The sequence below is a fragment of the Aquarana catesbeiana genome, linkage group LG08 (genome assembly GCF_042186555.1).
Source record: "Aquarana catesbeiana isolate 2022-GZ linkage group LG08, ASM4218655v1, whole genome shotgun sequence".
NCBI lineage: Eukaryota > Metazoa > Chordata > Amphibia > Anura > Ranidae > Aquarana > Aquarana catesbeiana.
Window position 1 is genome coordinate 306,937,506 of NC_133331.1, and position 17,945 is coordinate 306,955,450.

Consider the following 17,945-nt stretch of genomic DNA (forward strand, 5'->3'; position numbering starts at 1 on the left):
ACTGTATTGTGCAACCTGCACAGTTGCACCTACATATAGCTACCGGAAGCCAGGTGCTTGTGTAGGCTCTTGACGTATTTCCAGTTAGTGTACTGTGTACCCTGCACAGTTGCACCTACAGTATAGCTACCCAAAGTCAGGTGCTTGTGTAGGCTCTTGAAGTATTTCCAGTTAGTGTACTGTGCACCCTGCACAGTGGCACCTACAGTATAGCTACCCGAAGCCAGGTGCTTGTGTAGGCTCTTGAAGTATTTCCAGTTAGTGTACTGTGCACCCTGCACAGTGGCACCTACAGTATAGCTACCCGAAGCCAGGTGCTTGTGTAGGCTCTTGAAGTATTTCCAGTTAGTGTACTGTGTACCCTGCACAGTTGCACCTACAGTATAGCTACCTGAAGCCAGGTGCTTGTGTAGGCTCTTGATGGATTTCCAGTTAGTGTACTGTGTACCCTGCACAGTTGCACCAACAGTATAGCTACCTGAAGCCAGGTGCTTGTGTTGGCTCTTAAAGTATTTCCAGTTAGTGTACTGTGTACCCTGCACAGTTGCACCTACAGTATAGCTACCTGAAGCCAGGTGCTTTTGTAGGCTCTTGACGTATTTCCAGTTAGTGTACTGTGTACCCTGCACAGTTGCAACTACAGTATAGCTACCTGAAGCGAGATGCTTGTGTAGGCTCTTGATGGATTTCCAGTTAGTGTACTGTGTACCCTGCACAGTTGCACCTACAGTATAGCTACCTGAAGCCAGGTGCTTGTGTAGGCTCTTGACATATTTCCAGTTAGTGTACTGTGTACCCTGCACAGTTGCACCTACAGTATAGCTACCTGAAGCCAGGTGCTTGTGTAGGCTCTTGAAGTATTTCCATTTAGTGTAATGTGTACCCTGCACAGTTGCACCTACAGTATAGCTACCTGAAGCCAGGTGCTTGTGTAGGCTCTTGACGTATTTCCAGTTAGTGTACTGTGTATCCTGCACAATTGCAACTACAGTATAGCTACCTGAAGCGAGATGCTTGTGTAGGCTCTTGATGGATTTCCAGTTAGTGTACTGTGTACCCTGCACAGTTGCACCTACAGTATAGCTACCTGAAGCCAGGTGCTTGTGTAGGCTCTTGACATATTTCCAGTTAGTGTACTGTGTACCCTGCACAGTTGCACCTACAGTATAGCTACCTGAAGCCAGGTGCTTGTGTAGGCTCTTGAAGTATTTCCATTTAGTGTACTGTGTACCCTGCACAGTTGCACCTACAGTATACCTACCTGATGCCAGGTGCTTGTGTAGGCTCTTGACGTATTTCCAGTTAGTGTACTGTGCACCCTGCACAGTTGCACCTAATTTTGCCCAGGAAGGAGAATAGTCTATGATCTTGTCTTTGTATATCGGAAGGAAGTTGTCCCCATCCATTGTTTTAGTCAAGTTGGGCATCCCATAACCCCTCTACCCCACCCAGGTTGTTATCCCTAATGAAAACAACAAAAATAATTCAGGGACTGATTTCTTGTGCCCAGATTCAAGTGTATCACCTGGCTGTGCAGGAATAGTGGAGCCAGTTACTAGCAGTCCCTGCGGGGGTGAAGTGCTACATCAATATACAATCAGATCAAGCATTACAAATGTCTCCCATATGTGGTATCCCCATACTTGGGAGGAGTAGTAGAATGTATTTTGGGGTGAAATTCTAAGTGTGACCATACTGCATGTTGGGATATTTTATTCATTGACAGCTTTGTGTAAAAATAAGAATTTTCATTTTCTTCCTGTATTTTCTAAAACCTTGTAACAGAAGAATGAAATCTTCAAAAGACTCATCGTGCCTCTTAAAAAAATTACTTTGGGTGTTTACGTTCCTGAATGTGGTCATTGTGTGGGTGTTTGTTCTCTCCTGGCACTTTAGCGCCTCAAAGAATGTGGTAGGTAGGAAATCAGATGCAACATTTTCAGTTCTTTGAAAGCCTGAAGGTGCTCCTTGGATTTTGGACCCCTCTGTTCCTAGGCATCTAGAGTCTCACAAATGTGGTATCCCCATGCTTAGAATGAGTAATAGAATGTATTTTGTGGTGTTATTGTAAGTATACCCATGTTGTGTGTGAGAAATAACTTGTTAAAATGACAACTTTGTGAAATAATTTGATTTGATTTAATTTATTTAGCAAAAATATTGTTGCAAATATTTACAAAATTCAAAAAACTCCTCATGCATCTTACTAAATACCTCAGACTGTCTACTTTCCAAAATAGTGTAATTTGGGGGTATTTGTAATGTCCTGGCATTTTATAGCACCATGAAATGTGATAGGTAGTCAGGAAATCAGATGCAACATTTATGCCCTTTGAAAGCCTAAAGGTGCTCCTTGGATTTTGGATCCCCTCTATGTGTCTTGGCAGGTAAAAAGTCTCACACATGTGGTATCCCCATGCTTGGAAGGAGCAGTAGAATGTGTTTTGTGATGTAATTGTATACCCATGTTGAGTGTGAGAAATAATTTGTAAAAATGAAATTTTGTGAAACAAAATCACATTTTATTTAATTTATTTTTCCAAAAGAATTCTTGCAAAAATTTACAAATTCAAAAAATCCCCATGCCTCTTACTAAATACCTTGAACTGTCTACTTTCAAAAAGGGGTCATTTGGGGAGTGTTTATTTTAAAAATTTTCGTTTTAAAACCTCAAGAATCAAGACAGGCGGTCGGGACTGATTAATTTTCAATACATACACTATACATTGTAGACTTTATACCCTTCACACAAACTACATAATATACACTGATTTGCTTTTTATTCTACCAAAGAAATGTAGGAGAATACATTTTGGTGTAAATTTTTGAAGAAAGATTATTTATTTGCAAAGTTTTAGAAGAGGAAATAATAAAATATTCATATATATATATATATATATATATATATATATATATATATTTCAGTCTATATTATAATATTATATAAAATAATAATAAAAGCGGTGACGAAATACAACCAAAAAAACTGCTTTACCGGTCCCAAAAAATTATATAAAATTCATTTGTGTACAGTGTTGCACGACTGAGTAATTGTCAAAGTATCACTGTAATAAAAACCAAAAAAATGTCATGGACAGGAAGGGCGTTTAACATGGCGGTCTTCAAGTGGTTACCAAACATTAAAAACTAAGCTATAATCTAAATCAAAACCTTTATAATTGAAGACAATAAACTATATAATAGAAGAAGAAGATGATAATAAACTATAATAAAGCCCAGGAGCGACCGGATGCGGCTGTTTCCTGGGCAGGAAGTCGAGTGAGGCCGAGATGGCCTCTACCCATCTCTGTGCCCTTGGAGCACAGAGATACACACACACACAATATATATATTATTTATAATGTTTGTGGGTTCTGTGTAATTTTCGAGCAAAAAATTCTGATTTAAACTTCAAACTTTAGGGGGGCCGGATTGTGGCCATTTGATTGTAGAAAATGCCCTGGCATCAGTGAGAGTTAACAATGCCCCATCTTTGCTGTCAGTGAGAGGAATTGAGCCCCACCCCATTGGTGTAATTGTGCCCTTTTAGTGTCATTGGAAAGAATGCCGGCCCAATGTTGGTATCATTGGGCTTCATTGTTGGTGTCATAGGGAGGAATTGTGCCCCATTATTGGTGTCCTTGGGCCCCATTGTTGGTATCATTGGGAGGAACTTTGCCCTATCATTGTCATTGGTAAGAATTGTACCCCAATGTTGGTGTCATTTGGCCCCATTGTTGGTGTAATTGTGCCCCTTCATTGGTGTCATTGGGAGGAACTTTGCCCTATCAGTGTCATTGGAAAGAATTGTGTTCCAATGTTGGTGTCATTGGGCCGCATCGGTGATGTAATTGGGAGGAACCGTGTCCCATCATTGTTGTTATTGGGAGGAATTGTGCCCCAATGTTGGTGTCATTGGGCCCCATTGTTGGTGTCATTGGGATGATATGTGCCCTATCAGTGTCATTGGAAAGAATTGTGCCCCTCCATTGGTGTCATCGAGCCCCATTGTTGGTGTCATTGGGAGGAACTGTGCCCCAATGTTGGTATCATTGGGCCCCATTGTTGGTGTTATTGGGAGGAACTGTGCCCTATCAGTGTCATTAGAAAGAATTGTGCCCTCCGTTGGTGTCAACGAGCCCCATTGTTGGTGTCATTGGGAGGAACTGTGCCCCAATTTTGGTGTCATTGGGCCCCACCGTTGGTGTCATTGGGAGCAACTGTGCCCTATCAATACCATTGGAAAGAATTGTGCCCCTCCGTTGGTGTCATCGAGCCCCATTTTTGGTGTCATTGGGAGGAACTCTGCCCCAATGTTGGTGTCACTGGGTCCCATTGTTGGTGTCATTGGGAGGAACTGTGCCCTATCAGTGCCATTAGAAAGAATTGTGCCCCAATGTTAGTGTCATTGGTGTCAGTGAATGAAATAGCGCCCCAAGGGCCAGATAAACGAAAGCACACCTGGTCCATGGGCCGCTGTTTGAAGATCCCTGGTTTAGAGGATCGTATTACTAGAATTCAATCTCTGCAGACTCAGATCTATCAAACCAAACCTGAAAAACATTCAATATATTCCACCCCAACCCCAACACACCACTGTTATCATGAGAAAGATTGTTATCTCGTGTGAATTCTCTGGTGATGCACAAGGCTTTCTTTGTGAGTGAAAGATTTCCCGCACTCTGAACATGAATAAAGACGCTCACCCGTGTGAATCCTCTGGTGTTTAACAAGGTTTCCTTTTGACGTGAAAGATTTCCCGCACTCTGAACATGGATAAGGACGCTCACCCGTGTGAATCCTCTGGTGTTTAACAAGGTTTCCTTTCGACGTGAAAGATTTCCCGCACTCTGGACATGAATGACACTCACCCACATGCATTCTCTGGTGATACACAAGGCTTCCTTTTGTCATGAAAGATCTCTCGCACTCTAAACATGGAAAGGGACGCACACCTGTGTGAATTCTCTGGTGTTTAACAAGGTTTCCTTTCGACGTGAAAGATTTCCTGCACTCTGAACATGGATAAGGACGCTCACCTGTGTGATATCTCTGGTGTTCATCAAGGGCATTTTTTTGAGTGAAAGATTTCCCGCACTCTGAACATGCATAAGGGCGCACACCTGTGTGAGCTCTCTGGTGTACATGAAGTATTGCTTTCTCAAAGAAACCTTTCCCGCACTCTGAACATGAATAAGGACATTCCCCCGTGTGAGCTCTCTGGTGTACAAGAAGTTTTGCTTTCTCACGGAAACCTTTCCCGCACTCTGAGCATGAATAGGGACGTTCACCTGTGTGACTTTTTTTGTGTCTAAGAACGCTTCCTTTCAAAGTGAAACACTTCCCGCACTCTGAACATGAATAGGGACGCTCAGCAGTGTGACATTTCTTGTGTCTAAGAAGGTCTCTCATTTTTGTGAAAAGTTTTCCACACACTGAACATGACAATGAACTCTCTTCTGTGTGATCTCCTTCCTGCCCTGAAGAAGATTCCTCGGGAATAGACGGATCTATTAAAGTATTTCTACTGTGAGATCTTAGAGTCCTGGAATGTGATTTATCAGAAGATTCCTCAGACGTATTCCGCACATTATGGTCATCTGCTGAGAAACAATTTTACAATAAATGTTAGAAGAATTTTTGAAACCTTTTATTCAGGAGTCATATATATATTGAGGAATGGAGATGGACCTTTCATATGATGTACAGTATCTCCTCCTCATTTGTTGGGAACATGACATTATATTGAGGAATGGAGATGGACCTTTCATATGGTGTACAGTATCTCCTCCTCATTTGTTGGGAACATGACATTATATTGAGGAATGGAGATGGACCTTTCATACGGTGTACAATATCTCCTCCTCATTTGTTGGGAACATGACATTATATTGAGGAATGGAGATGGACCTTTCATATGGTGTACAGTATCTCCTCCTCATTTGTTGGGAACATGACATTATATTGAGGAATGGAGATGGACCTTTCATACGGTGTACAGTATCTCCTCCTCATTTGTTGGGAACATGACATTATATTGAGGACTGGAGATGGACCTTTCATATGGTGTACAGTATCTCCTCCTCATTTGTTGGGAACATGACATTATATTGAGGAATGGAGATGGACCTTTCATATGGTGTACAGTATCTCCTCATTTGTTGGGAACCTGACATTATATTGAGGAATGGAGATGGACCTTTCATACGGTGTACAGTATCTCCTCCTCATTTGTTGGGAACATTGGTTAATGTGGCAAATATAATTTACTTCTTCTGACTTGAGATGATTCTTTCATATGGTGTTATCTACCCACAGTACATTGGGCAGTGGGGTAGGTACATCAATGATGTTCTTACTATTAACATTTAAGGTTTCTCAGTCTTTCCTTGAAATATGAAAAACCTCTTTATACGGAAGAACTGCTTTGTTTTTACAGCTCTGTGGATGAGGAATAGATGGGTTTAGTAATAAATAATATCAATATTATTAATCCACGCCCACTTCTCACCGTTCTTTTTAGGGGTAGGTCAGCAATAAAACACACAACACACACTGTAGGTGAAAAAGATTATATTGCACAAAGAATTAACCTGACCAGCTTTGTCACAGACAAGGAAATATTACTTAAAACAATACTTTAGGAGGCATAAAAGGGGCAGGCCAAGAAAACATGCCACCGATACTACAGAACCAAAATTCTAAATAACATATAAACCACAGACAAATATCCACTGTGATATCCAGTAGCAACAATTCACCAAATAAGGAAAACCCTGCTATAAAACCCAAGACTAGAAGTTCAAACCCTATCAAACTGGATAACTAGTCAAAAGTATATAAAATATTACCAATCCCAGGGAATGAGGCAAGGGTTGAAGTCTCTCGAAGACCTTGTCCCTCAGGCCTATAAGTATATAAGCTCTTTCTCTGTCCAAGCTTAAGGTTCACTATTCCCTCTGGCCACGTCTTCCCAGTCAAATCTGCAGTCTGTCCTCGCCTCCGGACTCTGCTCAATGTCTAATCTAGCTAATTCTCTCCATTCGCTATAATTGAGAACTTTCTAATCGGCTCAAACTTCACAATCAAATTTTTTTGAAAAAGAGACTGAATGGGCCTCAAAGTCTACGTCACCAGCTTAACCAATAAACCTAAGCTTAACCTGCTTAACCAATATTAACCACTTCCGGACCACCCACTGCATACATACTGTGGCAGGGCAGCCCGGCTGTGTGAAATCACGTACCTGTCCATGATTACGTGCATGAGGTCTGCCGGCGACCTGCTCCTGCTGTGATTGGACACAGCAGGAGCCAATCAGTGGGTCTGGCAGCCGCCATGGTCGCCGGCCACCCGTGATCGTTCAGAGGAAAGGCAGAATGGCAGTTTGCCTATGGAAACAAGGCAGACCACCGTACTGTCAGAGGAAGAGAGAAATCAGGGAACACTGATCTCTCTCTTCCCTACCAGTCAGTCCACCCCCCACAGTTAGGAAGCACTACCTAGGAGCACACTTAACCTTTTGATCGCCCCTGATGTTAACCCCTTGCTTGCCAGTGTCATTTTTACAGTGACAGTGCATTTTATGTTAGCACTGATCACTATACTGGTGTTACTGGTCCCCAAAAAGTGTCAGGTGTCAGATTTGTCCACCGTAATATTGCAGTCCCGCTTAAAAAAGCTGATCATTACTAGTAAAAACAATAAAAAAAGAATTAAAAGTCCATAAAAATATCCCATAGTTTGTAGACGCGATAACGTTTGCGCAAACCAATCAATATACGCTCATTGGGATTTTTTTACCAAAAATATGTAGCAGAATACATATTGGCCTAAATTGATGAAGAAATTCGATTTTTACTTTTTTTTTTTTATTGGATTTGTTTTAAAGAAGAAAGTAAAAAATATTGTTTTTTTGTTCAAAATTGTTGGTCTTTTTGTGTTTATAGTGCAAAAAATGGTCAGCTAGATGGTCAGCCTTGGATAGGCATATATAACTGGGAGGGATGGACATCTAGATTGAAAGGGATGGTAGTATAATGGTGGGGTGGATAATATAGAATGGATCTCTAAAACTTTTTTCAAGCCACCCGGCGCAAGTGCGTCCAGGGTGTAGATCCAAAATATTTCCCTCTTACAGAGACGCTTTAAAAGCTCATCCAAAGGGAGAGTCTTGGGTATTGATTCTATGACCCAGATTCGAAGTCCAGCAGTGGAAGCCTGGTGAAATTCCTTGAAGTGTTTTGGGATACTAACGTCACTTCCTGCCACGACTGATCGTCTGCCGCGTTCTCTGAACCTTTTACACAAGGTCCGGATGGTGAGGCCTATATATAATAGGCCGCAGGGACAAGATACACGATATATTACAAATTCGGAGGAGCAATTAAAAAACTCATTGAGGGGGTACGTTTTCCCTTTTGTGATAAAGGATTTTTGGCCGTGTGTCATGAACTTACAAGTTAGGCATTTTAGTTTCCTCCACTGGTACATACCTTTCATGGATAATAAGGTGAGGGACGGTGTAGGTTTGGTTTTGGTGGGTTTGAGTTTGCTCGTCTTTTTATATTTCTGGCTGTTCTATATGTGATTTTGGGTACATTGGAGAAGGATGGCTGCAGGAAGGGATCCTCCAACAGTATCCCTCAAAGGGAAACATTTTGGATCTACACCCTGGACATACTAGCACCGGGTGGCCTAAATGAAGATTTAGAGATTCATTCCATATTATAACCACCCCACCATTATACTACCATCCCTTTCCATCTACATGTAAATCCCTCCCAGTTATATATACCTATCCAAGGCTCCCCATATACCAGCACTCATGTGATCCGCTTTTTAATTAATGCATTCTGTTTTAATATTTAGTTGTTTTATTGCCCTATTGTTGATCTATATACTATGACCCACTTATTATGTATGGCACTTGCTCCCCTGCCCAGCCGCCCAAGGTGTGTCTATTGCGGGGGTGGGGGGGGTTGTCTGTTGATTCTATTGGCCCTTCCTGCCAGCTCAATTTAACCACATCCAAGATGGCCGACAGCAATGCTTGATGAAGGAGCATCCATGTGTGCACGGATCCAGCCTCCCACACAGAGACTTCCTGCTGACAACTTCCTCCTGCGCCCCCTCCATCCAGCCCGGGACACCGGAAACCTCCGGCACCACCGGGTACGATGAAACCGCACCTTCCAGCTTCCGCCATGGATCTCTGCCACGATCTGGATGATAACTACTGATGTGGTAAAGGAATGTGATTTCAGCCCTGCAGAGGAGAAACAGTATAGAGTGCTGTAATGGGAAAGGAGCTCAGCAGCCAGGCATAGCATGCAGGGTGGAGGGGGTGGTCAGGGGGCTTTGGGGGGGAGGGGGCAACTTAGATCTTGGAGGGCAAAGCCATGTGACACAAAATCTGGAGCCTGCAGCCCTTCAGGGGCTCCCCGAGGAGGTGTTAAGGGATTTGTTTTAGCAATTTCTGAAGGTTTCTCTGTCAGTGTTGGCAGTTGTTGGGGGAAGGTCACCTCCCGGAGGTGTGTGTCTTCTCCCCAGTTGTCAGGGAACTGGGGTAAGTAGACAACCCCTGGTGGGGTACAGAGAATCCCAGCTGGTGACTAGGAGACACTGAGCAGTGTTCTACCTCACCAGTGACAACGGTCACATTGTGGCTACAAGACGGCACTCTCCTCCTCTTGCCTCGCTGAGCTCGGTTACCATTCCATGTTGCCAGCACACAGCACAGGCACTTCCCCATCCTGGGCTGTTCTCACCCTGTGCTCCATTCAGGAAATGGCTCACAGCCTTTCCCCAGCCAATGGGAACAGAGGGGTGTGGACTGTGGAAGGCAAAGTAGAAGCCCAGTACTGGATTGTGGCTGTGGGGCCCTAGGGCAGATCAGACCTGGATTTTGTGGATGATATGATGATAATATGACAAGGAGGATGCAGGGGCCCCCTGGAGCTAGGGACGGGGTTGCGATTGTGACCCAGCAACCCCTTATGCTATGCCAATGCCCTCAGTAGAGGTGGCCTCACAATGGCCATATATTTCCAACCCCCCCCCCCCCCCCGTTCCAAGTGCATGGAACAATGTAAATAAATACTTTATACTCATAGAAGTAAAATAATAATGGGAACTGGTTCTATAGTTAATGTTTATGACTTACTTGTGTCCATATGTAGAGAAGATTCCTCCTGTTTACTTTTCATAACCATCTCCCCCTCCTCCATAGACTGCAGATCTCCTCTCACCAACCTCTCTTCTTCTTCCTCTTTAATCTCATCTTTTATGTCTTTCAGTCCTTTACCCTAAACCCCAAAGATGGAAGAACACATTTTTAAAAAGAACAAGAAGTTACATGGAAGAATGTCCTCTTATAGATTAGAATACATTTTGAGTTCTAGTTGCTCAGTACCACCTACCTGATGATGGTGAGGGATGGTGAGATCTTCCTGTGTGGAATCCCGGGAATACAGAGGACGGGGACATCTCTCTGGTGGGTTCCCAGTACTGGATTCATCTGTAGGAAATAGGAAAGAGGGTTTGGGTCTTTAAATGAGGTGAGTGACAGATTCATATATACACATAGTAATAGTGTGAGCCAAATTATACTACACAATTAATAAAAGAGCACAGTTGATCTGATGAATACATGCATGTGCATTGATTATTATTTCATATATATATATATATATATATATATATATATATATATATATATATATACACATATATATACATATATATACATACACACACACACATACACACACACACTGTATATACACAAATAGTAGGCAATTTATATATATATATATATATATATATATATATATATATATATATATATATATATACACACATATATGTATATATATATATATATATATATATATATATATATATATATATATATATATATATATATATATATATATATATATATATACACACAAAGGGTGTGAGATGAAATGTACTCCATGTCATGGGATCAATACATATTGCAAAACTGGTCTACTAGACGGATAAACCATAGGTTAACGGCATGACTGCATCCAAAAAGCTTGACGCGTTTCGTGGATTCACTTCACTTCCTCAGGAGCAGATGCACAACCTCTATAATAGCTAAGATTCATGACATGCGGTACTGCAAGCTGAAGGCCACTGGAAGTTTCTACATTGGGAGCTGTGGTGGTAGTCCCCGCGGAGAGACCAGGCGCACACAAATCCCCAGGGAAATCAGAAACTCCATGTAATTTGTGGTGGTATATATTAATAGGTAAAAGTTTCTTACATGCCCACATGGAGCCATGGTCTGAAATATGGCGTGTAATGTGCCCGAAGTGTAAAGCTTATATAGGGATGGGGGCACATGATCCCATGCGCTCCATTTAAAGTCCCCAAAAAAAAAAACTCATCTGTAGGAAACACACACACTGACTGAATACATTGTTTCTATGTGTTTATCAGATGATGGGGGATCTAGGTGGACCCTCCGTACTGCTCTCTCCTTTACAATAAAGTCTCCTCTTCCACAGTGATGTGAGGGGCGGCTGATTCTCCATCATGACGTCCTTTCTAGAGGTCATATGACCTGATATGACGGCCCACAGATCTTTAATCATCAGCTTATATGTGAAACATCAGCTTATACTTGAACACCTTCTGTAGTTAGTGTCCAGTACTCACCTGTGCTGGTATCTGGAGAAGGCTCCTCCTTTTTAGTTGTCACCATCATCCCAACTTCCTCCGTAGACTCCTGATAACTCATCGCAGTCATCACCTCTTTCTCCTCTTTAACCTCAACGTTCACAGACATCTCTTCTTCATGCTAAGCCAACAAAAAGAAAAAAAAAAACATTTACAACTTGAGAACCGATAGGCTAAGAGAAGAGTGTAATCTGAAATAGTCTAGAGTCACTTTAATGTTTTTCCTATCTACCTGATCATGGTAAGAGATGGTGTGATCTTCCTGGGTGGAATTCTGGGAATGTAGAGGACCACCCCCTCCCATAGACTGCTGAGCTCCACTCATCGACATCTCTTCTTCTTCCTCTTTAATCTCAGCTTTGATGTCTTTCAGTTCTTCACCCTAAACCCCAAAGATGATAGAATAAAAAAAACAAGAGATTGCATAGAAGAATTTCAATTCATAGCTTAGAATTCTTTTTAAAGTTCTACATGGTCAGTCCCACCTACCTGATGATGGTGAGGGATGGTGTGATCTTCCCGTGTGGAATCCCGGAAATACAGAGGACGGGGACATCTCTCTGGTGGGTTCCCATTAGCGGATCCATCTGTAGGAAACACACACACTGACTGAATACATTGTTTCTATGTGTTTATCAGATGATGGGGGATCTAGGTGGACCCTCCGTACAATAAAGTCTATTCTTACCCGGTGATGTGAGGGGCGGCTGATTCTCCATCATGACTTCTCTGTAGAGATCCTTGTGTCCTTCTAAATACTCCCACTCCTCCCAGCTTCTGAGTGTTAATGGATCACAAGATATTTTCTTCACTACTTGAGTAAAGTAATCCTGTGTAAAGAGAGGGAAAAAAATGTTCACTCCTGACCTCCTATATTCCTCCTCACCTCTCCAGATAGAATAATGTTTTAATTACAGAGATATAAATAATGTCATTTGACCTCCCACATTCCTCCTCACCTCCTCAGGACTCTCCTCTCTGTAGACGGATAATAAACTGAGAATTATCTGGACTGTACTGGGATGAATAATGTCTGCACAAAGTTCCTCCAGAGTTCTGACACCTGAGACTGCTTTTAAAGAACAACTCTAACTAAAATCTTTTATTTTAGGCTTGGAATGACTGGAGAAGAAATAGAACTTTTATTAATATATTTTTCCTGGTGTCCTGGGTGGAGAGCTATCCTTTCACCTAATATCCAACATGTATCAGGTCTCTGGATGGACAGTTGGATAAATGTCTCTATATTTAGGATGTATCCAGTCTATAAACCAGAGGCTCTGGATGGACAGTTGGATAAATGGCTCTATATTTAGGATGTATCTGGTCTATAAACCAGAGGCTCTGGATGGACAGTTGGATAAATGGCTCTATATTTAGGATGTATCTGGTCTATAAACCAGAGGCCCTGGATGGACAGTTGGATAAATGGTTCTATATTTAGGATGCATCTGGTCTATAAACCAGAGGCTCTGGATGGACAGTTGGATAAATGTCTCCATATTTAAGATGTATCCGGTCTATAAACCAGAGGCTCTGGATGGACAGTTGGATAAATGGTTCTATATTTAGGATGTATCAGTGTACATATTATAATACTCTATATATCTACGTCTGTATAGTAGTATCTGTTGGAGATAAAATACATCACAGTGACTATGGAGGAAGAGGACGGATGTATCTGGTCTATAAACCCTTTCCACCTTTAGGAAATCCCTGAAAACTCATTTATTCAGGGAAGACTATCCCACACCCACCTAACAACTGTCCCCGAGCCACCCCCATCAAATCATTCTCTGCATCTATTACCTTTTGTACCACCACCCCCTCCCTTTAGAGTGTAAGCTCTACGAGCAGGGCCCTCCTGTACCTTTTGCATTGAACTGTACTGTAATTGTGTTGTCCCCCTTATACATTGTAAAGCGCTGCGTAAACTGTTGGCGCTATATAAATCATGAATAATAATAATAATAAACCAGAGGCTCTGGATGGACAGTTGGAAATGGTTCTATATTTAGGATGTATCTGGTCTATAAACCAGAGGCTCTGGATGGACAGTTGGATAAATGGTTCTATATTTAGGATGTATCTGGTCTATAAACCAGAGGCTCTGAATGGAGTGTTGAATAAATGGCTCTATATTTAGGATGTATCAGTGTACATATTATAATACTCTATATATACGTCTGTATAGTAGTATCTGTTGGAGATAAAAGACATCACAGTGACTATGGAGGAAGAGGACGGACATGATGGGGGAGTTACTGGGTATAAATATAAAATAATTCATATTACCTCCTCTGCTGCCGATTCCAAGTATATCCTCTTCTTCCTGCAAACTGTCCTCTCTCTAGGAACTTCCTGTCTGAAGATTACATCACTTCCTGTCTGTCTCTTCCATCACTTCCTGTCTGTCTCTTCCATCACTTCCTGTCTGTCTCTTCCATCACTTCCTGTCTGTCTCTTCTATCCCTTCCTGTCTGTAGAAGACATGGATTCCTGTCTGTCTCTTCCATCACTTCCTGTCTGTCTCTTCTATCCCTTCCTGTCTGTAGAAGACATCACTTCCTGTCTGTATCTTCCATCACTTCCTTTCTCTGCATTCCACTGACGATCAGTGAGATTGTCACCTTGTGGGAAAAAAAAACTGCAGCCAGTGTTTTTAAATACTTTGAATGCTACTTCATGGATTCTACTTCAGCACACCTCTCAAATTTTTGCGATAGGAACGTGGCACAGCTATTGGCAAAATTTTGTAGACATAGGACACACCCCTGCTCACGCCCACTTAAAGGAGAATTATAAAAAAAAATGATTAGTTAAACCCACAAGTACTTTTTTCTAAATCACTACTATTCCTTTATACTGGATTTCGAAATGTAACAATGCGGCAATTTAGAAATTGGATGAAAGGTTTAGCACTTTTTGAAAGATATATAGTGCATTTTTTATACAACTATATAGATCAGACCAAAATGAGGGACACATCATGAGGAGGAAAGAGGGACTTTGTTCCAAATCAGGGATAGTCCTTCGATATCAGGGACAGTTGGGAGCTATGCTCCAGTTTTGGTGCCTAACCACTTGCCATATTGCCGCTGTATAAAAACAAGAAGACAGCTGACTCCTGAAGGTTGGGGGCTGTATAAGAATGGCCTCCCCTTTGCGCTGCTCATGCACACCCTATAGAGTGTCCAGAAGAGTGCTCTGTGATCACTGAGTTCATCAGACAAGGCAGATTACAGAGCAGGGTACAGGACCAATGAAATTGGCCCCATGTGATCACTGTGACCAGTCACAGCCATCACAAATGTGAATAAAGGCTCCATGTTGGAGCCACCACTCTGTTTCCTCTTACACCAATTGGCTGTGAGAGGAAACTGAGTGTTATCCCAGTGATCGGCACAGTACTGTGTCACCAGAGCAGCCAACCAATGTCCCTGATCACTACCACCTTCATTACAGTATCACACCATTCCAGTACAACCAGCAACAGTGTCCCTGATCACTAGCCACCCCAGTATCAAGTCACCTGGCCACAGTGTTCCTGATTGCTGCCACTCCAGTACACTGTCAGTAGACCAGTGCAGCCAGCAACTGTGTTTCTAATCACCCCCAACCAGTGCTGATTCACCAGTCCAGTATCAGCCAGCAACCGCGTCCTTGATCACCACCACACCAGTTCCAGTGCAACAAACTAGTGTCCGCCAGCCACAGTGTTCCTGATTGCCGCAACACCAGTCCCACTGTCACCAGACTATTGCAGCCAGTAACAGTTTTTCTGATCACCACAATGGGTTGCAGTGTCACCACACCAGTGTAAGCCAGCAACAGTGTTCCTGATTGCAGCCATACTAGTCCTAGTGTCACCAGAACATGGTAAGTCAACAACAGTATTCCTGAGCACTGTTAGACCAGTTCTTGATCGCTGCTACACTTCTGCCAGTGACCTAGTCTAGTTCTAGCAGCAACAGTGCGACTGGTCATCGCTGTCTCACCAGTTCAAGTGTCAACAGAATAGTGTAAGCAAGCAACAGTGTTCCTGATAACCACCACACCAGTCCCAGTGTTGCCATAGCAGTGTAAGCCATCCACAGTGTTCCTGATTGCTGCCACACCAGTTCCAGTGTTGCAAGATAAGTGTAAGCCAGCAATAGTGTTCCCAGTCCCAAGCCACACCAGTCCCAGTGCCACCAGACCAGTGTAAGCCATCAACAGTGTTCCTGATCACCACCACTCAAGGTTAACTGCAACACCAGTGCCAATGTCAGCAGGACCAGGGCAGCCAGCAACAGTGTCGCTGATAACCACCACACCAGTTCCAATGTCACCAGACCAGTGTAGGCCATCAGCATTGTTCCTGATGCTGCCACATCCGTACACTCTCCCCAGAACAGTGTAGGCCTGAAACAGTGTCCCTGATCACAACCACACCAGTCACAATTTCCCAGGCCAGTGGACACCAGTAACAGTCTGCCTGATTGCCACCAAAGCAGCCCCAATTGCACCAGACCAGTGTAAGCCAGCAATAGTGGTCCTGACCACCACCACACCAGTAGGGTTGCCACCTCATCCCTTTAAACCGTTAAAAAAATCACAGTAAGCATGCAACAGTCCTTCTGAACCAGTCCCAGTGTTAACAGATATGTGTAAGCCAGTAACATTGTTCCTGATTGCTGCCATACCAGTTCCAATTTTGCCAGACCAGTGTAAGCCAGCAACAGTGTTCCTGATTGCTAGCCAAATCAGTCCCAGTTTTACCAGAGCAGGGTAAGCCAGCAAAAGTATTGTTAATAACTAGCCACACCAGTCTGAATTTCTGGCCAGCAACAGTGTTCCTGATTAGGGTTGCCACCTCATGCCTTTAAAACCAATCACATATTAATTACACAGGTTCCGTGGCTGATTAACCATTTCCGGACTCCCAACTGTATATATACATCATTACATTGATGTTATATACCTTTGTTATGGCAGCAGCTAGCTGCCATAACCCCGGTATTTTTTTTATACAGTGGGCGATTCGGCGTCCGATAAAACATTCGCCATGGGATCACTTTTATAGGCAGCGGGAGAGGTGCCCCTGCCACTTCCCGGTCATTTTCCCGCTTATCGGAGCGGAAATGGGCAAGATGGCTTCCACTCGACTCTATGCCCTTGGAGTACCGGAGCGATGGAAAATGTAAAATGCCTTTTTTTTTTTTTTTTTTTCCTTTTAAGTGTACATGTGAGATTTAAGGTCTTTTTGACCCCAGATCTCGCAATAAAGAGGTCCTGTCACATTTATTTCCAAGGGATGTTTACATTCCTTGTAATAGGAATAAAAGTTAGAAAATAAATTAATTAATTAAAGGGACAGTGTAAAAATAAAAAATAAAACGTAAAATAAATAAGAAAAAATTAAAAAGAAATGAAAGAGCCCTGTCCCTTCGAGCTCGCTCGCAGAAGCGAGCGTATATGTAAACGGTGTTCAAACCACACATGTGAGGTATTGCCGTGATCTTAGAGTGAGAGCAATAATTCTAGCACTAGACCACCTTTGTAACTCTAAAGAGGTAACCTGTAAAAATGTTTAAAGCGTTGCCTATGGAGATTTTTATGTACCTTAGTTTGTCGCCATTCCACGAGCATGCACAATTTTGAAGCATGACGTGTTAGGTATCTATTTACTCGGCATAACATCATCTTTCACATTATACAAAAAATTGGGCTAACTTCACAGTTTTTTTTCTATTCATAAAAGTGTATTTTTTTCAAAAAGAAAATTAGATGTGTAATTTATGCCCCTAGAAAGCCTGAAGGTGCTCCTTTGATTTTGGGCCTCTCTATGCAGTTAGGCTCTGTAAAAGTCTCACATATGTGGCAACCTCATACTGAGGAGGAGTAAAGGAGTGTGTTTTTTGGGTGTGATTATAAGTATGCCCATGCTGTCTGTTAGAAATAACTTGTTAAAATGACAAATTTGTGAATTAAAATAACATTTGATTTACTTTTTTTTGTTTTTCAAAAGATTATGGCAAACATGTACAATTTGAAAAAAACTCTATACCTGTATATCTTGGAGAGTCTATTTTCCAAATTTTGGGTCTTTTTTACTGCCCTGGTGCTCCAGGTCCTCCTGCCTTTTGTAGATTTATTGTTTAACATACTTGGTGCAGGGAAATATTGGATACTCCAGTAACACCATCCACTAACAGAAGGACACTCTTCAGTATTCGTTGCAGCCCAGAACAATC

General features: G+C 42.3%; 1 protein-coding gene across 1 annotated transcript in view; it reads right to left on the reverse strand.

The window, feature by feature from the left end:
- The window catches only part of LOC141106906 (uncharacterized), a 62,377-nt gene that overhangs the window by 17,400 nt on the left and 27,032 nt on the right, over window positions 1-17,945 (reverse strand). Inside the window, exons 12-15 of the mRNA XM_073597836.1 lie at window positions 11,654-11,830; window positions 10,255-10,307; window positions 9,192-9,268; window positions 4,876-5,267 (exon numbers count right to left, since the gene is read on the reverse strand). Of these exons, the coding sequence (XP_073453937.1) occupies window positions 4,876-5,267; window positions 9,192-9,268; window positions 10,255-10,307; window positions 11,654-11,830 (699 nt within the window). The remainder of the gene's footprint in view (window positions 1-4,875; window positions 5,268-9,191; window positions 9,269-10,254; window positions 10,308-11,653; window positions 11,831-17,945) is intronic.